The sequence below is a fragment of the Vipera ursinii genome (assembly GCF_947247035.1).
Source record: "Vipera ursinii genome assembly, chromosome: 5".
Classification (NCBI taxonomy): domain Eukaryota; kingdom Metazoa; phylum Chordata; class Lepidosauria; order Squamata; family Viperidae; genus Vipera; species Vipera ursinii.
Window position 1 is genome coordinate 3,783,955 of NC_139518.1, and position 22,433 is coordinate 3,806,387.

At 47.5% G+C, this 22,433-nt stretch overlaps 1 protein-coding gene across 1 annotated transcript in view; it reads right to left on the reverse strand.

Annotated features, from left to right (window-relative positions):
* The window catches only part of ECEL1 (endothelin converting enzyme like 1), a gene marked incomplete at both ends in the record, with an annotated part of 53,494 nt that extends 31,316 nt beyond the window's left edge, over positions 1-22,178 (reverse strand). Inside the window, 4 exon segments of the mRNA XM_083363957.1 lie at positions 440-550; positions 2,111-2,179; positions 21,416-21,538; positions 21,540-22,178. Of these exon segments, the coding sequence (XP_083220083.1) occupies positions 440-550; positions 2,111-2,179; positions 21,416-21,538; positions 21,540-22,178 (942 nt within the window).
* Positions 22,179-22,433: the final 255 nt, after the last annotated feature.

Sequence of the window (22,433 nt, forward strand, 5' to 3'; positions counted from 1 at the left end):
TTATCAGTCCCAAGGCGTGGCTTCTCATTGCCTTCTCCTCCTCTCACCGAGTTGCCTCATTGATTTTCTCTGCTCTGCTGGATTGCCTTCTGCTTCTAGCGTCTCTGAACAGATTCAGCTGTGACTCTTCTGAGTCCGACACCTCCTCCTCGCACAGCTGAGCCTCATGAGGAACATGACTGGAGGGGCCAGGCTGAGAGTCCTGCAGTGCATCAGAGCCTCCCTCTGACACCAAAGGCTCTCCAAACCCCTCCTCCTCCTCCTCCTCTTCCTCAGATTCATCGGACTCAGCTGCTGGGAGCACAGGCTGATACTGAAACACAACAACTTTGAACCCAAAAGCACTGTCTGGCCGTACCGAAAGGCTGTCCTAGAAGGGGAGCTGCCCCCCTCTGTGCAACTTTCCCAGGGACCCCGAAGGACAGGATGGCACACTCACGTTGGCCAGCCTCTGCTCCAGCTGGAGGATCTCCTTCGCTTTCTGTTCCACGTGTTCGGCACCCAGCAGGTTCAACAGACGCTCCATGAATTCCCCGTACGCAGCCAGGATCTGGAAAAGACAAGATTTTGGAAACAACACCCCCCCCCGAGAGATCTAGTCTGCACATCAAGTCCCTTGAGCGATCCCAACAGAGCAGGTGGCCAAGTTATTTTGCACGATGGGAAGGCTCTTCTCCAGGATGCATGTGATCAAGTTGATCAACAGCAGAAAACATCTTTGCTTTGCTGATGGGTTCAAGTGTCCTCAGAGGGCCCATCCCTGCTCAGGGCCTCTTTGGCATGCCTGTTTCTCAGCCTTCCTGGGCACCCACCCACCTGCGGTCCTGACGATCTGTCCTGCAAAAGTTCTGAATTTCCCACAGTGCGGTCGGAGCACAGGAGCGTCATTCCCAGGCATGGTGGGAAATGGGACACGGCTGCTTCTAAAGGAAACTCAGCCTTGCTCAGGCCCTGCTTAGTACTCAGTACTTAGTACTCAGCCTTCCCGGGCACCCACCTGCTCATCTTCTGAACGGCTCAGTTGTCCTGCAAAAAAAAATCTGAATTTCCCACAATGCATCGGAGCACAGTAATGTCGCTCCTGGGCATTGTGGGAAATGGACAGGGCTGCTTCTAAAGGAAACTCAGCTCTGCTCAGAGCCTTCTTGGTACCCGTTTCTTAGCCTTCCCTGCCCCCCTTCGCTCCTCCCCTCACGATCTGTCCTGCAGAAAGCCTGAATTTCCCACAATGCATCAGAGCACAGTAGTGTCGCTCCTGGGCATCGTGGGAAATGGACAGGGCTGCTTCTAAAGGAAACTCAGCTCTGCTCAGAGCCTTCTTGGTACCCGTTTCTTAGCCTTCCCTGCCCCCCTTCGCTCCTCCCCTCACGATCTGTCCTGCAGAAAGCCTGAATTTCCCACAATGCATCAGAGCACAGTAGTGTCGCTCCTGGGCATTGTGGGAAATGGACAGGGCTACTTCTAAAGGAAACTCAGCTCTGCTCAGAGCCTTCTTGGTACCCGTTTCTTAGCCTTCCCTGCCCCCCTTCGCTCCTCCCCTCACGATCTGTCCTGCAGAAAGCCTGAATTTCCCACAATGCATCAGAGCACAGTAGTGTCGCTCCTGGGCATCGTGGGAAATGGACAGGGCTGCTTCTAAAGGAAACTCAGCTCTGCTCAGAGTCTTCTTGGTACCCGTTTCTTGGCCTTCCCTGCCCCCCCCGGCTCCTCCCCTCACGATCTGTCCTGCAGAAAGCCTGAATTTCCCACAATGCATCAGAGCACAGTAGTGTCGCTCCCAGGCATCTTGGGAAAATGGGCACGGCTGCTTCTAAAGGAAGCTCAGCTTTGCAGAGGTGGTGGCTTGGCATTGCTTTCCCCCCCACCCCCCAATTGTGGAGGGAGATAGGTAGCATAAAAAATGAATAAATAAATGATTAAATTTGTTTACAAGGCCACCCTTCTTCCGAGCGGCATTCAGGAGGGCATTCTATATATACTGCTATACTATATATTCTATATATACTGCTAAGCTTGTAAGCCGCCCTGAGTCTTCGGAGAAGGGTGGGATATAAATGGAATTAAAATAAATAAAAAAATAAAAATAAATATACACTGTAAAACTGCTCACCTTTTCGCTTTCGTCATCCTGGCCCAGGTAGAGCGTTCTCTCAGACAAGGTCAGCCCATCCTGGTCAATCTGTCAGGTGGAGGAAAAAAAATACACCAGGAGTTTAGTCAGAGTAGACAAAAAAGGCACCTGTCTTTTTTATTGGCTGCTGATCCATCACCGCTGCCCTTTGGAGTAGTCCGAAACTCCACTTACAGCAATAAAAACAGGTTGCATCGCAACGCAGTTCAGGCCATTAAGGAAAAAAAAGAAAAAAAGAAAAATTTAAAATCAATCGCTGCAATAAACTGAAGAATGGGAAGCCTGGCATGGGATCCAATTGAGGGATGGAAGCTGTTCGCAACGAGCTGCCAATTGGCCCATCTTTCATTCTTGAGCACCAGGCAATATAGGGTTTCCTGCCTGAGCAGGGGGTTGGACTAGATGACCTCCAAGGTCCCTTCCAACTTCAACTTCTTCTTCTTCTTCTTCTTCTTCTTCTTCTTCTTCTTCTTCTTCTTCTTCTTCTTCTTCTTCTTCTTCTTCTTATTATTATTATTATTATTATTATTATTATTATTATTATTATTATTATTATTATTATTATTATTATTATTATTATTACAATAACCCTTGTGCTGCACAGGGTTATTTGGCGCATAGCTGCACATATAAAATCCTGCTAAATAGCATTTCAACGGAGAGGAGTTGAGACACACAGTTCCCTAACAGTGAAGACAATTAACCAGTTGGAACAGAAGTTGCCTTCAGAAGTTGTAGGGGCTTCAGCATGGAAGGTTTTGAAGAAGAGATTGGACAGCCACTTGTCCGGAATGGTATGCTGTAGTTGCGCATTTGGTTTTTCTTGCCTAAATGTAGAACCTTACTTTTTTCACCACTGAATTTCATTTTGTTCGATAGCGCCCAGTGTTCGAGTCTGTCCAGATCCTCCTGTATCTTAAGCTATTCCTGCCAGCATGGTGTCCTCTGCAAATTTGATGAGTTCCCCATCTATCCCGAGAAGAGAAGAGAAGAGAAGAGAAGAGAAGAGAAGAGAAGAGAAGAGAAGAGAAGAGAAGAGAAGAGAAGAGAAGAGAAGAGAAGAAGAGGAATAGGAGTAGGAGTAGGAGTAGGAGTAGGAGTAGAAGAGAATTACAGAATGGGAATGGAATGGAATAGAACGGAACAGAACAGAATAACAGACTTGGAAGAGACCTTGTAAGTCATCTATAGAATAGAATATAGAATAGAATATAGAAAAGGAATAGAATAGAATAGAATAGAATAGAATAGAATAGAATAGAATAGAATAGAATAGAATAGAATAGAATAGAATAGAATAGAATAGAATAGAATAGAATAGAATAGGCATGTCAAACTGTCGGCCTGTGGGCCGGATGCATCATACTGAAACAGCGCCCACCCCATTGCCGGCAACGGGGGAAAAGTCGCAATATGTTGCATGATGTCTCATGATGTCAGTTTGACATGCCTGAATAGAGAATAGGAATTGGACAGAATTATGGAATGGAATGGAATGGAATGGAATGGAAGGGAAGGGAAGGGAAGGGAAGGGAAGGGAAGGGAAGGGAAGAGAAGAGAAGAGAAGAGAAGAGAAGAGAAGAGAAGAGAAGAGAAGAGAAGAGAAGAGGAAGAGGAAGAGGAAGAGGAAGAGGAAGAATTACAGAACAGAACGGAACGGAATGGAACAGAACAGAAAAGAAAATATGGAACAGAACGGAACAGAACAGAACAGAATAACGGATGGATGCAAAATGACTCCTGCTCCGTACCAGAAGCAGCCTCCTCTGAGAATTTGCTCTCCCCCCCTCCCGGAGATCCCCCCTCCCCTTCTGTCCTATCTCCGTGAATCTGCTTCGTGATCCCTGCAAGGTAGGGGGCTTGTCCCCCCCCCTGCTTTTTTCATTTCCTGCCCTCTGCCAGCGCACAGAGATGCCCGCGGCTGATTGATTGAAGGGAGATGGGACGGGGACGGGAGCAGCACAATGCAAAATGACGAAGCGGCGGAGAGGAAGGCAAGGCTGAACCGGCACCGGCACGCCTGGTGTCTCCAACCTGGCGCCCACCAGACGCTTCGGATAAAAACTTGGAAAATCCCCGGCCACCAAGACAGGTAAGTCCTCGACTTGAAAGAGTTCATTTAATGTCCGTTCGAAGTTACAACGGCAGGGGGGGAAAAGCGACTTACAGTCGCTTTTCACACTTGACGACCATCGCAGCACATAATCCAAATTCAGACGCTTGGCAACTGACTCGTATTTATGACGGTTTCAGAGTCCCGCAGTCACGCGATCCCCTTTTACGACCTTCTGACGTGCAAAGTCCACAGGGGGAAGCCAGATTCCCTTAATGACCGGGTTGCTAACGTAACAACTTGCAAGGATTCGCTTAACAACGGTGGCCAGAAAGTTCGTCCAATGACTCCCTTAACAAATATGTCACTCAGCAAGGGAAACTTGAGGCTCGGTTGTGGCCGTAAGTCGAGGACTCCCAGTATTACCTTTTCTAAACGTATCCAGATCTTCCGGTTTTGTGCGTGCAAAGGTGTCGGTTGTGGCCAGCAAGTGGTTCGGAAAACGGGACGCACAGTGAGGCAGTCCTCGACTTACAACCACAACTGAGCCCTAAATTTCTGTGGTTAAGTGAGACCTTGGCTAAGTGAGTTTTGCCCAACTTAACGACCTTCCTTGGCCCGGTTGTTAAGCGAATCGCTGCAGGTGATAAGTTAGCAACCCAGCCGTTAAGTGAATCTGGCTTCCCCGCCACTGACTTTAGACTGTCAGAAGGTCGCAAAAGGGGATACCGTGATCCTGTGATGCTGCTGCCGTCGTAAAGATGAGTCAGTTGCCCAGCCTCTGAATTTTCGATCACCTGATCGTGGGGATGCTGCAGAGGTCGTCACTCTGAAAAAACGGTCACAAGTCACATTTTTCAGCGCCGTTGTCACTTTGAACGGTCACTTAAATGAAGTGTTGAAGGTCGAGGAGTCCCCGTATTTCTCACACAGGGAGGAGTGAAATTTTGCAGAGGGACACACACACAGACACACACACACACACACACACACACACACACGCAACAGGACACTTCTGATTCTGGCTCACATGGTTTGAGTGACTTTGTTCGCTGACAGCCACCCTCGGCAGCCCCCTCCCCATTACGGGAGGCCTTTCAAAGGAAGCCCCCCCCCACACACCCAGAGGCAATCAGCTAATGGGGGCAGCAGCCACAGCAGCTTCCCGAGGAGAGATCAATCTTTGCAGCCCGTCAGATGCACTTTCAATCATTGGCGCTTGTCTCCGTTCATCTTCCGGTGCTTGGAAGATGTCAAAGGATTTCCCCCCCCCCCTCTGGAGGGGCAGCTGCCATCGATCTGGTCCAATGCCGAAAATTGGCCTGGCTCGGGGTCTACGACAGCTCACCAGGGACAACTCACCAGGGCTAACTCACCACTACCAACTCACTACCACCCACTCACTCCTGCCAATTCATCGCCACCATCTCGCCGCAGCCACGGAACGTAGGACTGCCCCCGACCTTCGCTCATTTCGCCGGGACCTGAAAACTTGGCTCTTTGATCTGTTTGGTCCAGACTGTGGGGTTGTTAATTTAACTGGGTTTTAGATTTACTCTTGGGGCTTGAATTTAATTTAATTGTTTTAATTGATTTTAATTTTTGTATTTCATGGTTTTAACTGCCCTGTAAACCGCCCTGAGTCCTATGGGAATAGGGCGGTATACAAATTCAATAAAATAAATAAATAAATAAATAAATAAATAAATAACTCACCGCTGCCAACTCACCAGGGCCAACTCATCACCACCAACTCACCAGGGCTAACTCATCACCACCAACTCACCAGGGCCAACTCATCACCACCAACTCACCAGGGCTAACTCACTACCGTCAGCTCACTGCCACCATCTCACTGCAGCCAACTCACCGCCGCCAACTCATCACCACCAACTCACTACTGCCAACTCACTGCCACCAACTCACCGTAGCCAACTCACTGCAGCCAACTCACCGCTGCCAACTCATCACCACCAACTCACCAGGGCTAACTCACCACTGCCAACTCACCACTGCCAATTCACCACCACCAACACCCTGGCCATCTCACCGCTGCCAATTCACTGCTGCCAACTCACCGTGGCCATCTCACCGCTGCCAACTCACCGTGGCCAACTCACTGCCGCCAACTCACCGCGGCCAACTTGCTGCAGCCAACTCGCCCTGACCAATTCATTGCAGGACAAGAGTTACACTAATAGTGAAGACATGGTGGGAGTAGAAGCATTCACGAAAGGAGGGACAAAATGAAACGCAAGTGATGAAAACTAACATAGTTTTATTAATTATTTCAAACAATTTAACTGACATGGAATCGTCCCTCAGCGGGTTGCTCTGTGGTGAGTTGGCCAGGCAGAGTTTATCTGCGCTGAACTGGCCGGGACCGCTTGTCCCCTCCTGCTCTGCTCACATCCCAGGAGCCTGCAACGCCACCCCGCCACTCCCCGGGGTGCCACCAGCATCCACGCTGCTCATGCTCTGCTTTGGGCTGCACACTGAGGAGGCTCCCTACCCTATACGGGTCATCCTGCACCAGCGTTGTCGTTTGAGTGCATCTGCGCCATTTGTCGTAACCCTGACGCTGTCCGCGTGTGACGGACGGCTCGATTCACGCAGCTGTTGCAAAAACTGCTGGACGCACACAGCCCAAGGTCAGAAAACGGGACCTCGGCTGACATCGCCAGGTGGGAATTGCGCCTGCAAAGACGGGAGGGAGGGAAGTGGCTCGGATTCGGGTTCAAAACGCAAAACCTCAACCGAGAGCCTCAGCATTGTGAAAAGAATGCTTGATTAAAGGCGGAATACTGCGGAGCTGCGGAGCAATCGGGCCTTAGAGGCGCCTAGACTGGGGGCTGAGGGTGGGGGGGGAAACACAAAGGCCCGTGGGTCAGTGGCAGCAAGACGGAGCATCGCGCACGCATCTTCCAAGGGGACGGGCGCATAAAAGCCACAGGTGCCTGATGGGGGGGTGAGGGGAGGCCACGCTTCCCCCTTTACTTGAAATGCGAGATTCAATTATCAGAACCAGGCGAGGCGCCCACACGTTCGGCCTGCCTGAATTACATAAAAATGATCTGTGCTTACTGTGTTTTAAGGAATTAATGAGTCGTGAACGGGAGAAGAGGCGAAGGAGGAACGCGCCGTGTTTACTTATTAAAACACCCGCCTCTCGTGCCTGGGTCTTGCTTCAAAGTACCAGCAGCCCCTTCTTGTGCATCTTTACAGACCGCCACGGAGGCATATCCAGAGAGTCTCAGCACTGGCCGGCTTGGCAGGGCAATCCTGCGGGTATGTCTAGCCCAGGGGTCTTCAAACTTGGCCCTTTTATGACTTGTGGACTTCAACTCCCAGAATTCCTCAGCCAGCGTGTCTGGCTGAGGAATTCTGGGAGTTGAAGTCCACAAGTCATAAAAGGGCCAAGTTTGAAGACCCCTGGGCTAGCCTCATGAAAGAAGGCCCAGCGGGTGACATGATAGCAGTGTTCTAACATCTGGGGGGGGGCGGCTGCCACAAAGAAGAGTTGGGGGTCCACCTAATCTCCAAAGCGCCTGAAGGCTAAGACAAGAAGCAACGGGTGGGAACTGATCGAGGAGAGAAGCAACCTGGAATCAAAGAGGAATTTCCTGAGAGTTAGAACAATTCATCAGAGGAATGACTTGACTCCAGGAGTTGTGGATGCTCCAACACTGGAGGTTTTTAAGAAGAGACTGGACAGCCATTTGTGTGAAATGGTACAGGGTTTCCTGCTTTAAGTAGGGGGCTGGACTAGAAGACCTCCAAGGTCCCTTCCAGCTCTATTCTATTCTATTCTATATTTCTATTCTACTCTAATTTCTATTTCTATTTCTATTTCTATTTCTATTTCTATTCTATTCTATTCTATTCTATTCTATTCTATTCTATTCTATTCTATTCTATTCTATTCTATTCCATTCCATTCCATTCCATTCCATTCCATTCCAGCTCTGTTCCATTTTAATTCTAATTCTAATTCTATTTATTCTATTTCTATTCTATTCTATTCTATTCTATTCTATTCTATTCTATTCTATTCTATTCTATTCTATTCTATTCTATTCTATTCTATTCTATTCTATTCCATTGTTTCCATTCCATTCCAGCTCCATTCCATTTAATTCTATTCTATTCTATTCTATTCTATTCTATTCTATTCTATTCTATTCTATTCTATTCTATTCTGTTTTCTATTCTATTCGAATTTCTATTTCTATTTCTATTTCTATCCCTATCCTATCCTATCCTATCCTATCCTATCCTATCCTATCCTATCCTATCCTATCCTTTCCTTTCCTTTCCTATCCTATCCTATCCTATCCTATCCTATCCTATCCTATCCTATCCTATCCTATCCTATCCTATCCTATCCTATCCTATTTCTATTTCTATTTCTATTTCTATTTCTATTTCTATTTCTATTTAATTTCTTATTCTGTTCTATTCTATTCACATTCTGATTGCCAAATGCCTGAATCTTGATCCCTTGATTGTTGGGATGCTATGCTATGTCATTAAGGGTGATGGCCAGTCATAAATCACATTTTCCCCCCAGTGCTGTTGTAACTTTGAAGAGTTGCTAAACAAACGCTTGTTAAGTCAAGGACGTACAACGACCTCGTGGAGTAGTCCAGCACTGGATCGGCAAAAACAAGAGGACGAGTGATTTGCCACGAGTTTCCTAGTCAACAGAGATAAAAAATCAACCTTGCCTTCACACACACCCCCCCCCGCCCCATAAAAACCTACAGCTTAACCTCAATGGGGACGCAGCCCAGCCCAGGCTCTCGAGAGGAGTTGGGGGGGGGGGAAACCACCTCCCATCCTCCCCAGGCAACAAGTAGCCAAGATTGATGGGAAGCGTAGTCTGCAAAGTTTGCAAGCTGGCCATGATTGGGGGGGGAAGGCTGCCACCTGGCCAAGCGGCACCCCTCGCTGCCAGAAAACAGTCGTAAAAGAGAAACGTCGGAAGCCCTAATCTTTGATGATGATGATGATCTGCAGAAGGATTCTTCTGGTCCTGCTCTGCCACCTGAGGCCAATTCATCTTGACGTGAGGCTCTTATCTCCTCCCAAGCAAAGCTGGGCCTTGTCGGTTTCTGGCAAGCTGGCAGCACCGCTCAGCCTGGCTGCCGCCAACCCCCCCCCACACCCCGGCGATCGATTGGACCCAGACGGCTGCAAGGTTCTTGGGGAAGACGTAGGAGGGCGGGGGGATTTGGGTGCTCAGGGGCTTGAGGGTCTCGGGAGAGGCAGGGGGCCGAAAGGAACACCCCAACAAATTGCCCTCCCTTGGAAAAATCAAGGAAGGTGGGTGTCTCCGGGAATTCAGCTCCCTAATAAAGGCTGCCAGCTTTGCAAGCAGGCGACGGCTCCGGCGCCTTTTAACTGCAGCTGGAAGAGTGGAAGTTCGGCAGGGCAAGAGAGAGGCTCAGAGGCAACGGAGTAAATTTCCAAGGGAAGAATTTTGGGCTAGATGTCAGGAGGAACGGGCTGCCACCTCAAGTGGTAGGTTCTCCTTTCTCCAAACAGAGGCTGGAGAGTGGAGGGTGGTCGGTCTAAAGCAGGGCTCTGCCAACTTGGCAACTTTAAGTCTTCTGAACTTCAACTCCCAGAATACACCAGCCAGCTAGAATCCCAAAATTATTTCTCCTCCTCCTCAACCCCACTCCCTTCTAGGATTGATGATGTTACCTAGTTGGGTAATGAAACATCTGCAAGAAGATGATCAAGATCAGAGAGCACCAAGGACCCCACAGTCGTCTTCTTCTTCTTCTTCTTCTTCTTCTTCTTCTTCTTCTTCTTCTTCTTCTTCTTCTTCTTCTTCTTCTTCTTCTCCTCCTCCTCCTCCTCCTCCTCCTCCTCCTCCCCCCCTCCCTTTTAGGATTGATGATGTTACCTAGTTGGGTAATGAAACATATGGAAGAAGACGACCAAGATCAGAGAGCACCAAGGACCCCACAGTCGTCTTCTTCTTCTTCTTCTTCTTCTTCTTCTTCTTCTTCTTCTTCTTCTTCTTCTTCTTCTTCTTCTTCTTCTTCCTCCCCCCTCCTCCTCCTCAAGCCCCCTCCCTTCTAGCACTGATGATGTTCTCTGGTGAAACATCTGCAGGAAAACAACCAAGCTCGGAGAGCAGCAAGGCTCCTATCACACATTTGCCCTATCAATCAGCACAACCAACATCATTGCCTTTGTGTCAACCCTTCACAAGGGTGATCAACTCTTATTTTTTTTTCCTTTCTGGATTGGGAGCGCGGACAAGGACGTTGTTTCTATTTGGGGGTGGGGGTGGGGAATGAAGGAAAAAAGGAGATTTTTTTCCCCCTAGTTCAGAAACCTCAGGAGAAAGCTTCGTTTTGATGCCTTTGTCTGCTTGGGGGCAAGCCTTTTTTTTTTTTTGCACGCCTTCTTGCAATCAGCCCAGAAAGGTTTTAAACCCCAGCTTGAATTGCACAATGTTTGCCCCCCCCCCGCCTCCTCCTGCTCCTGAGTTACCCACCTCAAGAGCTGTTCCAATACAGCAGTGATTTAAGGAACCTCTGAAAAATCTGGGACAGGCTAATCAATCCAGAAAAAAAATCCAACCCTTAAAAAAAATAAAGTGTCAGCCCCATCCGCTGGATGGAGAGAAGCTCCGTCACAAAGGGAGGCCGAGTGGAAGGCGGAATCCAGATTCCATAAATCTCTGGATTTATGGCTCGTTTGGGCTGCCTGCCGCCTCTTTGTTCCCGATGCCCTGGCCGGCTTCTCCCACTGACCCCCTGAAACTGGGTGGGAAGAATTTATAAATTGATATATAAGCGTCAGGTCCCCTTTTGGGTGCCCTGTCACTCAGGCAGAGGGGGCGGGAGGAGGCTCTTGGGGGGGGGAGAGAGAGCATTCTTTGCATGCTTTTGCTTCTACTGTAACCGCATGGGAATTAGGGAGGGGGATCATCTCCAGAGATGAGATGGGCTCCCTCTGAAGCCAGTTCCAGGCTGACTCCAAGGTCCTTGCGCCCTGAGGATGACCCATTACCTGTCCTATACCTCAGCGCTCTCAAAACAACCTTGCAGCACTGTATTGAATAGAATTAGAATTAGAATAGAACAGAACACAACACAACAGAATAGATAGAATAACTATAGAATATAGAATGGAATAGAATATAGAAAAAAATAGAGAACAGAGAACAGTAGAGTAGAGTAGAGTAGAGTAGAGTAGAGTAGAGTAGAGTAGAATAGAATAGAATAGAACAGAATAGAATAAAGAATGAATAGAACAGAATAGAATAGAATAGAACAGAATAGAATAAAAAATGAATAGAATAGAATAGAATAGAATAGAATAGAATAGAATAGAATAGAATAGAATAGAATAGAATAGAATAGAATAGAATAGAATAGAATAGAATGGAATGGAATGGAATGGAATGGAATGGAATGGAATAAGGAATAGAATAGAATAGAATAGAATAGAATAGAATAGAATAGAATAGAATAGAATAGAATGGAATGGAATGGAATGGAATGGAATGGAATGGAATGGAATGGAATGGAATGGAATGGAATAGAATAGAATAGAATAGAATAGCTATATATTATAGAATGGAATAGAGTAGAGAATAGAATAGAGAATAGATAATAGAATAGAGAATAGAGAACAGTGGCGTAGCGTGGGTTGTCAGCACCCGGGGCAAGGCAAGTGATGTCACGGCACCGCCGAAAAGACGCGCCCCGCAGCGGCGTAGACTTTCCAAGAAGAGTCGCGCGCATGCGGGATGCTTCTGGGTCCCTCTCGAGGGCAGCTGGGCGGGGCTCCGACCTGCAAGAGCCGCTGCATTCAAGCTCGCACGTGAGCCCCACTAAATAAAGCCACGCATGCGCACGAAGCTAGGCCGGCCGGCCGGCGGATCTGTCTTCGCTCGGCCAAGCCTGCCGGGGCGCCTGCGGGGCGCTTGCGATTGGCCTGAGCCTGGGCGGAGAGTTGGGCGCTTCTATTTATTTTATTCAGTTTATGTGGCCGCCCATCTCACCTGCCGGACTCGTTTCGCTTTGCAAGAAAGAGCAGCTCGAGAGCGGAGCCAAGCCAACTCTGTGCAGCCTTTGGGGCTCCCTGAGCAGCTCAGTGCGAGTGCGCCCCCCCCCAGATGTTGCGCCCGGTGCGGCCAGCCCCCCCTGCACCCCCCACGCTACGCCACTGATAGAGAATAGAGAATAGAAAATAGAATAGAGAATAGAATAGAATAGAATAGAATAACTATAGAATATAAAATAGAATAGAGTATAGAGTATAGAGTATAGAGTATAGAGTATAGAGTATAGAGTATAGAGTATAGAGAATAGAATAGAATAGAATAGAATAGAATAGAATAGAATAGAATAGAATAGAATAGAATAGAATAGAATAGAATAGAATAGAATAGAATAGAATAACTATAGATTATAGAATGGAATAGAATAGAGAATAGAGAATAGAGAATAGAGAATAGAGAATAGAGAATAGAGAATAGAGAATAGAGAATAGAATAGAATAGAATAGAATAGAATAGAATAGAATAGAATAGAATAGAATAGAATAGAATAGAATAGAATAGAATAGAACAGAACAGAATAGAATAGAATAGAATAGAATAGAATAGAAAAAATGAATAGAATAGAATATGGAAAAGTAATGAAATGGGCTGTGCAAACCCCATTCTTGTGCGAAACTCTGTAGCAGGGGTCTTCAAACATGGCCCTTTTAGCACGTGGACTTCAACACACGTGTGCCTGGCTGAGGAATTCTGGGAGTTGAAGTCCACAAGTCACAAAAGGGCCAAGTGTGAAGACCCCTGCTTTAAACTTACACAAACGCCAGGATTAATTAAACACCCATTTCAAATTGGAAACACACACAAACACGCCAAACTTAATGAACACACTGTAAACATAATGCTCAGAGATCAAACGAAGGGACCCAATTCACCTCATTTGATTTAATCAACCCCTTCTCTGGGATTCAACAGGTACACACACCCACACTCCTCAAGGGTCACCCTAGCCTAGAATCAGCACACACACACTTCCACATCCAGGACAAGCTCCCCTATAAAACGGCATTGCTGTACCCCATTTTGCTGTAGCTGCCCCCCTTACAGGCAAATCTCTTTGCTTTGGGGAATAAATCATGCTTCTTTCCTCCGAGGTGTCTGGATTTCATCTTTATTCATTCTTGTGCAACCTCGGATTGAGTTGGCACCACCACATTATCCCTCTGACAATAGGCTGCACAAACACAGATGCCGGTTTTCTTATTAGATTTTTTTTTCCCAACAATGCTCTTGCTGTTTCCCAGGGCACTTTTGCAAATTTTGAACGCACACAAACGCACACAGGGAGGCTCCTCGCACTGGGCCTTGGACTTCCTTGCTTGAAGCAATAATTCCGTCCTGGGACAGCGGAGAGCAGCTCCGCGCATATTCGAAATACCACTGTTTTGCCACTCTGCATTTTAGAAAGATGGTAAGGAGGAGAAAGCGTAGAACTAAGCTTAAATGGAGAATTTAGAGCTTTAAACCAAGGGGTCTCCAAACTTGCGGACTTTAAGACTTGCGGACTTCAGCTCTTTTATGACTTGTGGACTTCCAGAATTCTTCAGCTCCCGGAATTCCCCAGCCAGCATAGCTTACTCTCTTATAATCCCTTCCTATGCAATCTCTCTACTTAGAGGAGGTAAGAGGAAAATAAAGGCATGGGTGGCTGGGGAATTCTGGGAGTTGAAGTCCACAAGTCTTAAAAGTTGCCAAGTTTGGAGACCCCTGCTTAAGTTTAGACAAAAGGCTCGTGTTCTCACAACAGCCTTCACCAGGTGAGGTAAGGATTTAGCATCTCCACTCACAAAAACACGCCAAAGTTAGTTAGGGCTAAGCTTGGTTAGGTTTCGTTAAGTAGCTTAGCCAGTTCGCCTCTTTTGCTACTTGAGGGTATGATGTTAAACCGAAAAAATGGCTTTGTTCAGTAAGCAAAATTCATTGCACAAACGCAACCAAATATTTTAACGGATACAGGGAGTCCTCAACTTACGACCACAACTGAGCCCAAAATTTCTGTTGCCAAGCGAGACACTTGTTAAGTGAGTTTTGGCCCATTTTACGACCTTCCTTGCCACGGTTGTTAGGTGAATCACTGCATTTGTTAAATTAGTCACACGGTTATTAAAAGAATCTGGCTTCCCCCATTGACTTTGCTTGTCAGGTGGTCGCAAAAGGACCCCGGGACACTGCGACCATCATAAGTATGAGTCAGCTGCCAAGCGTCTGAATTTGGGTCACGCGATCGCGGGGTTGCTGCAACAGTTGTGTGAAAAACCGTCACAGGTAACTTTTTCCAGTGCTGTTGTAACTTTGAATGGTCACTAAACCAACTGTTGTAAGTCAAGGACTAGCTGTATAGTACATAACATGATTGTGTACTGGCAAGATATCTGGTGCGTGTTGTGGCCTTTGTGTAGCGCAGTGTTTCTCAGAGATTTCAGATGCGTGGACATGTTCAAGTATTCATCAGCCAGCCTGTGTGTTGTGATTCAGCGTCAGCCTGTGGTACCGGCAGCTGAGTCTGATGATTCTGAAGAGGAGGAGGAGGAGGGGTTTGGAGAGCCTTTGGTGTCAGAGGGAGGCTCTGATGCACTCCAGGACTCTCAGCCTGGCCCCTCCCGTCATGTTCCTCATCAGACTCAGCCATGTGAGCACGAGGTATTGGACGTAGATGATTCACAGCTGGATCTATTCAGGGACACTAGGAGCAGGAGGCAATCCAGCAGAGCAGAACAGAGAAAGGCAATGAGGCAACTCGGTGAGAGGAGAAGGAGGCAATGAGAAGCCACGCCTTGGGACTGCTGATAAAAGGGGAAGGTGTGGGAGGTGCTGGTTGCTGAAGGGAACCGTTTGAAGATCTTCTGTTAGAGTCCTGGTCTGTTATTCCTGTTTAACTCTTGTTTGGACTTTTGATTTCTTTGTTAATAAATTTGGTTGGGTTTTTCCAGCCTGTTGACTATAAAAAGGGGTTGTCCCTGACATTCAAACAGGGCCGGTCGTAGGCTGGAACAGAACACTGTGTGGACTTCAACTCCCAGAATCCCCTAGTCATCGTGCTGAATAGGGAATTCTGGACCTTGAAGTCCAGGCATTTTAAACTTGGCAAGAAGCGCGGGTGTTGCGTAAAGACCGAACTCACATTTTGCCATTGCACTTTTTCATTCTGTTGTCCAAGGATCAATGCTGAGTAGCAATCCTCCAGATGCAATGACTCAAAATCCCATCATCCCCAACCCTCCGTCAAGTTGGCTGAGAATTACACTGCCAGAAAGTACAGCTGGGGGAGGTGGGTGGGGGGGTGTATGATGTCTTAGCAGGTCATGTCCAAAGTTTCATCCCTGAACGGAGTGCTGCAAAAACCAGATTTTTCTGTGTTTTTAAACCTCGATCCTCTGAAATCAAGTCGCAATTGTCTTCATAATTGCCGTTCAGATACAGGAGACACACACACACACACACGTCCCACCGGTTTCTTAGCTTTCACATATTTTTCACTATTGTCAACACACCGACACCCTGCTGGAGCTGCAGGGATTTCTAAATTGTTCTTGAATAAGAATAATACAAAAAACCACAGATAAATTTGCAGCTGTATATTCCAGCAGCTGTACTTCTGTGGGTTTTTTTTCCCTCCCCCCCACCCCCGTTCCTGCAATCAGAAAAGCTCCATGCCTGCGCTAAAGAAAAAAAATCAATGGCATAAAATTATTATTTTTTAAAAATTCAGCTTCCCAGCAGCCAAAAACACTGGCTGTATGTGCAGGTTTCAAAATATCTGACTGGCATCTTGACTTTTTTGACCCTCCCATGCCCGCAGAGCCCCCTAAGCAGCTACAGTGAATACCCATCCTTTAACAGTCAAGGCCTCGGTCGTTCCCAAATATCCGTTAAATTGCAAATTACATCATTTGGGGCTCTGCCGTTGTGTAAGGGGTGTCATTTAGCAAGGGATGTCAACAGATCCAGCAAATGTGTAATCTGCATCATTTATGTAATTGGGTTATTATGCACGGGATGTAAATCACTGAGAGTGATGTAAAATTAATATAAATGTAACTGTCTTGTCTGGAGTACAAGAGACAGAATGAATGGGTAAAAATTTGGCTGGCTGCAGACAAAGTCTGCTAAGCGTATTTGTTTGTGTGTGTTTGTGTGCTTGTGTGTCTTATGAAATCAAGGTCCCACTGAACAGGTCTTGTGGTAAATCCGAATGTTATCAGTGGAACTATAACTGGTGGTGATGCTAATGTATATATTACTAACGTTATTAACACAGGTAGACCTTGATGTACGACCACAACGGAGCCTAAGATTTCCGTTGCTAAGCAAGACAGTTGTTAAATGAGTTTTGCCCCACTCAATGACCTTCTTTAACCACACTGGCTAAGTGCCTCGCTGCAGTTGTTCAGTTAGTAACATTGTTGTTAAGTGAATCTGGCTTCCTCTTTGACTTGGCTTGTCGCAAGGTTGCCAAAGGGGATCGATGCCCTGACCCTGGGACCGTCATAAATGCGAGTCAGCTGCCAAGCAGCCGAATTTCGATCAGGTGACCCTGCTTCCAACGGTCATAAGTCTGAAGAATAAAAGTCACTTTTTTTCAGGGTTGTTGTAACTAAGAGCCTTGGTGGAGCAGTGGGCTAATGGCTCCTTAAGTAACACCAGCTGCCTGCAATTAGTGCAGGTTCGAGTCCCACCAGGCTCAAGGTTGACTCAGCCTTCCATCCTTCTGAGGTAGGTAAAATGAGGACCCAGATTGTTGGTGGCAATTAAGCTGACTTTGTAATAATGCCGCTTGGGGTGTGTGTGTGAAAGCCCTAATAAGCAGGCATATACATAGAATGAAGGCTACTGCTAAGCTTGTAAGCCGCCCTGAGTCTTCGGAGAAGGGCGGGATATAAATGGAATAAAAATAAAAATAAAATAAATAAATGTAAGTCAAGAACTAAGCGGTACTTTGGACTACAAAATCCAGCATTCCCTCCCAAGCAGAGATGCTCCCTGCTAAAATGACCTTAGGGCCACTGGGAAGGGGGCGGGGCATCCGGGGACAGCAGCTGACAGCTGAAGGCTGGCTGGGGTATTCTGGGAATTGAAGTCCACGTAGGGAAATCGCAATTCCAACGTGTTAAAAACTATATGGCAAATATCTGGAATTTATCTGTCTAGGAAGAACCGTGAAAAATATCACCCAGGACTACCGCAAAAAAAAAAAAGGTGATACTGCATCTGTGAGAAAAATGAACAAAATTTGCCAGCTTTCGAGCTTTATGGTAATAGAATCCACTAGATCGGATGTTGTTCCGTAAACCTTTGATTGAATTCAGGACTTAAGATTTGAACTGTAGTGATTTTCAGACCCAGCTTCAGAATGAAACATTTCTGATGGAGGAATATCGTGAAATCCCAGGATATTCCATTCCTCTTTTTTTCCGTTCCTTTCTCCGAGTTTTTAAAATTTATCCATTTAATCTCTTGTTTTCCTCCCCCCACTTTTTCCTTGTTTTTCACCAGCTTTTGCTTTCACATCTCCTTTTACGCTGTGTTATGTTTCCTATAATATGGTTTGTATAAGTTGGTTATTACTGACAATAATGCCTTTGTAACTAGGTAGAAATCTAATTTAGGAGGGTGAGACTCAATCCAGATGGGAGAAAAACCAACCAATATACTCAAGGCTGGAGAGAAAATTATGGCAGAGCTGAGACTGAACAATCTTCGAGAGGAAAAATAAAATAAAATGCTTTCGGTTTGCCAGGAATCCTGGAACTGCTTCTAATACGGTTCTCTTCTCTGCAAAATTTAGCAATCTGAATGCTGAGTTTAAGATGGGTAGCAATAGCCCTGGCCCTTAGACTTATATACCGCTTCGCAGTGCTTTACAGCCCCTCTCTAAGCGGTTTACAGAGTCAGCCTCTTGCCCCCAACAATCTGGGTCCTGATTTTGCCGACCTCGGAAGGATGGAAGAGTGAGTCAACCTTGGAGCAAGTCAGGATCGAACTGCCGGCAGTGGGCAGAGTCAGCCTGCAAACAGACTCCAATGTTGGCTGACAGATTTAGAATATTTGAAAAATAAATAGATATACCACAGAGGGCTATTGTAGAGCTGAGAGCTCCAAAGGTGCTTTTTCAAGAGGCAGCTGGACTTCCGTTGTTTTTCCCCCCCTTGAAGACGTTTCGCTTCTCGTCCAAGAAGCTTCTGCAGTCCTGACTGAATGGTGGAGAGCGGAGGAATCCAGTTGACTTCTGGAAAAGCAACTTTGGGTCAACCGTGACCTGGATGACTCCATAGACTGTAGAGCAGGGGGGTCTTCAAACTTGGCCCTTTTTTGACTTGTGGACTTCAACTCCCAGAATTCCTCAGCCAGGCACACGTGTGTTGAAGTCCACACGTCCTAAAAGGGCCACGTTTGAAGACCCCTGCTGCAGAGTCTCGCACAAGAATGGGGTTTGCACAGCCCGTCAATGTTAAGAGTGCAGTCTGATGGACATCACTGCTGTTTAATGGCAGAACCTCAACTCCCACAATTCCCCGGCTAATATGCTTCAGTTAGACAGAGCTTCCGTCATTCTAGAAGAGTGTTTCCCAAACTCAGCAACTTTTAAGACCGACGGACTTCAGCTCCCAGAATTCCCCAGCCAGCATGCATGGAATTCAGCTCCCAGAATTCCCCAGCCAGCATGCATGGATTTCAACTCCCAGAATTCCCTAGCTAGTATGCTTCAATTTATTAGACAGGTCCTCCATCATGGAACAATGTTTCCCAAACTCGGCAACTTTAAGATGGGCAGACTTCGACTTCCAGAATTCCCCAGGCAGCATGCATGGATTTGAACTGCCGGAATTCCGCAGCCAGCATTGAAATCCACCCGTCTTCAAAGTTTCCAGGCAACGCTGCTCTGTAACTTAGAAATTACGTTCAATGTCAGCAAATCTCTCTCTCTTTTTTTAAAACCTGGTCAACTTTAACAAGGAGATCGATGCTTAATTGATAAATAAGCCTGTCATTAATCTCAGGTTTAAAACCTGGGTGGCAGAATGGGAGCTTGCGTACTCCGCAAACGGAGACCGTACAGTTAACTAAAAACTGGAGGCATTTTGCGCACACCATTTCAATCGCCGGGTTAAACCCCAGTGGGGAGACGTGATCAGCTGCCTATAATAATAATAATAATAATAAAAAACTCTTTCTTGCCCTGTTTGATATGTTGAGCTGCCTCTGCTTCCCTCTAAGCTGCCATCCTAGCAAATGATGGGAAAATCACAACGGTCTCAGTGTGTTTTGATCCAAGGACGTGTTGCATTTCAGAAGGCCGCTGATCTTTTCAAATCTCTCGGATCTAGCACTAAGGGGGGGGGCACACTTAAAAAAAGACCTTTTCTATTCCCTTCACCTGAAATAGCTTTACTTTCCCACCTGTAAACAACTATCTCCGGGTAACAAGAGCCCGCCCGCCGTTGTCTGCATCAATCTGCACAAAACCCAGCTTTGCGCTGGAAGATTGATTCTCTGGTCCTGCAAAGGGGCACAAGGTTTGAAGGGCAGAGGGGTGGGGGGGTTGCCCTTAAACCCCACTTGGGGCAAATCTACCCTCGACTCTTGCAGACTCTCGAGATTTTCACCGCAGAACCGCAAGGGAAGGGGCATCCGTGCCAGCAGCTGGTTTGCGAAACAAAACAAAACAAAATTTCTTCCTACACAAACCTCTCCCAGCAGTGTTAACAAGAGCTGTGCCTCTGGGTTACGATGGTGGTGAGTTTGGACTGCGTAACCTTCCAGGACGGAAGATAGGGTTACTAAGAGTTAGAAATGCAATTTCGGACCCCTGGAAACATAAAAGTCAGCTCCCCGCCCCCCCGTTTGCATCCTGACAATCTGTCACACAACGAGGCTGCCAGCGGCAGTTGGACAACATCTGGAGGCTTTCAAATTGGGAGAATCTGCTTGGGGACAAAGGGATTATCGTCGGAACTCAGATGCATCAGAGTGCCGGAGTTTGCACAATATTCTTGATTTGTTTTCATTTGACGCCACCGTGCGCAGCGCCGTCGCGAGGCGGGGATGAATGCCACCGAGAGCCGTTTGCGACGGTGAAGCGGTCCATGAGCCCGTGGAAAATAAATTCATTAAATAACGCAATATGATCCTGGGGCTTTGAATACTCCCCGAAGGAGACGGAGCCGTCTAGGAGCCAAGGGACCCCGTTTTCGCATCTGGGATCATCAATATTGAGAAAATTGAACTCCTGACACGGCAGATGAATGTTTTCCCCCAAGAGATTTGGTGTGTTGGCCCCTTTGGTCTGGCTTCAAAACATCTGCTGGGGTTTTTTTCGCCCAGTTGTAATGACAAATGCATAGACGGTTGCTAAAAATCACAATGATGTGATGACATACGTGATATCGCTTCCCTCCCCCGCACTACCCAGTGCCTCTTCCCTGTGGACATATATGTGGGAAGGGGTGCGTCTTTTTGCCCACGTTGGAAGAGAAGGCCGTTTCTAACTGCTGGGAAGAGAATAACCGCAGCTTTCTGGACCGATCACCTATCAAAAAAGTGACGAGTTGGTTTTTTGATGGAAGAAAGCAGGGGGCGAGTTCAGAGTGCATTAAAAAGAAAATCAACGCTAAAGGAACAAAGAGCTGTATAAATACAAGAGGATCTGCATTCACGGCTGCTTCCGTATGTTCCCAACACACGGAGGAGTCGTAGAATGAAAGCGGGAAATCAGAATATTATGCACGCAACCATCAGGTGCACTTCACGGAACAGCCACTAGAGGTCGACATAGTTCTCAAGAGATCCAAATGGCTAGACCAGTGTTTCTCAACCTCAGCAATTTTAAGATGTCTGGACTTCAAATCCCAGAATTCCCCAGCCAGCCAAGCTGGCTGGGGAATTCTGGGAGTTGAAGTCCAGACATCTTACAATTGAGAAAGACCCAGCTAGTCCTTTCAGACTGAGGTTTGGTTGCATTCAAAGATGGCTTTGGTGTCCTTGCCATGGGGATGGGATCCCCAATATATCCAGAGACCTATGGACTCACTTGATCCCCCAGAGTTCTGGGTCCTCCCTTCTTTCCCCCCTTTCTTCTCCTGATCCACCGCCCACGGTGGCTGTCAGATCCCACGGGGCGCGGTCCCAACCCACAGCATTAACTTACCCGGATGACGTAGCGGGACGAATTCTTGCTGTCCAGGTTGACCGTCAAGGCGAAGAAGACCGTGGTGCTGTAGACCCCCTGCGTCTTGTAGAGCAGCTCGTCGAAGTCCCACTGGGCCTTGCCTACCCAGGGCCCCCATATCCCATCCTCCACAGTCCTCAATGACCTCCAGCATCGGCCAGGCCCCCAGCCGGTCAATCTCCCTCATGTCCAGGCAGGAACGGAAAAACTCCTTGACTTTCCGCTCGGCCGAAGCCTGGTAGGGACGCCGCACGGGCTGTTGAAGCAACCGCTGCAACTTCTCCTCGTTCTGCTCGCCGATGGCGGCAATGGTGCCGTAGATCAGCTTGTCCTCCGGAATGCCGTGCCGGCGCAGCCAGCCACCACAGGCGAAGGAGTAGAAGTCTTTGCAGGGGTCAATGGTGGGGTCAATGTTGGTAGCAATGAACCGAGAAGCCTTGGTAAAAGCCCGGCGTTCTTGGCAACCTTCCAAGCAGTAGGCAGCCTGGTCCAAAGCCAGATACTTGAGCACCAGGATGCAACCCAAGATGGCACACAAGCCCGCCGCAAAGACCAAGCCAGAGAGCAGGCAGATCTCCCTTCGGCTCCAGCGTGGCAGGCCGCAGCGTGGCTTCTTGGTCCCGGCAGTGCCCAGCTGCAAGTTGAACCCGTTGGGCAGAGCCCCACTGCTGCTGTACTTGCTGACGTATTTTACTTCTTGGAACTCATCGTAGTGGGCGGTCAGCGAGTAAGTCTTCTCCATGCTGGCCGCAGAACCGGATTGGAACCCGAGTCATTGGGCAGCCATTCTCCAGCAGTGTCCAGCAGGGGGCGCCCACGCCCCAGCGCCCAAGCTGCAGCTTCTCCACCAGATCCCCAAGGGTTCCCCCACTAAAGAGGATCCTGGGGACCAGCCACTCTGATTTCAAAGTCCAAGGCGAGGGAGGGATCCCCTCTGCAAAAAAAAAATTATTTTCCTGAGCTGCAAGAAGGATATATATATATATATACACCTGGA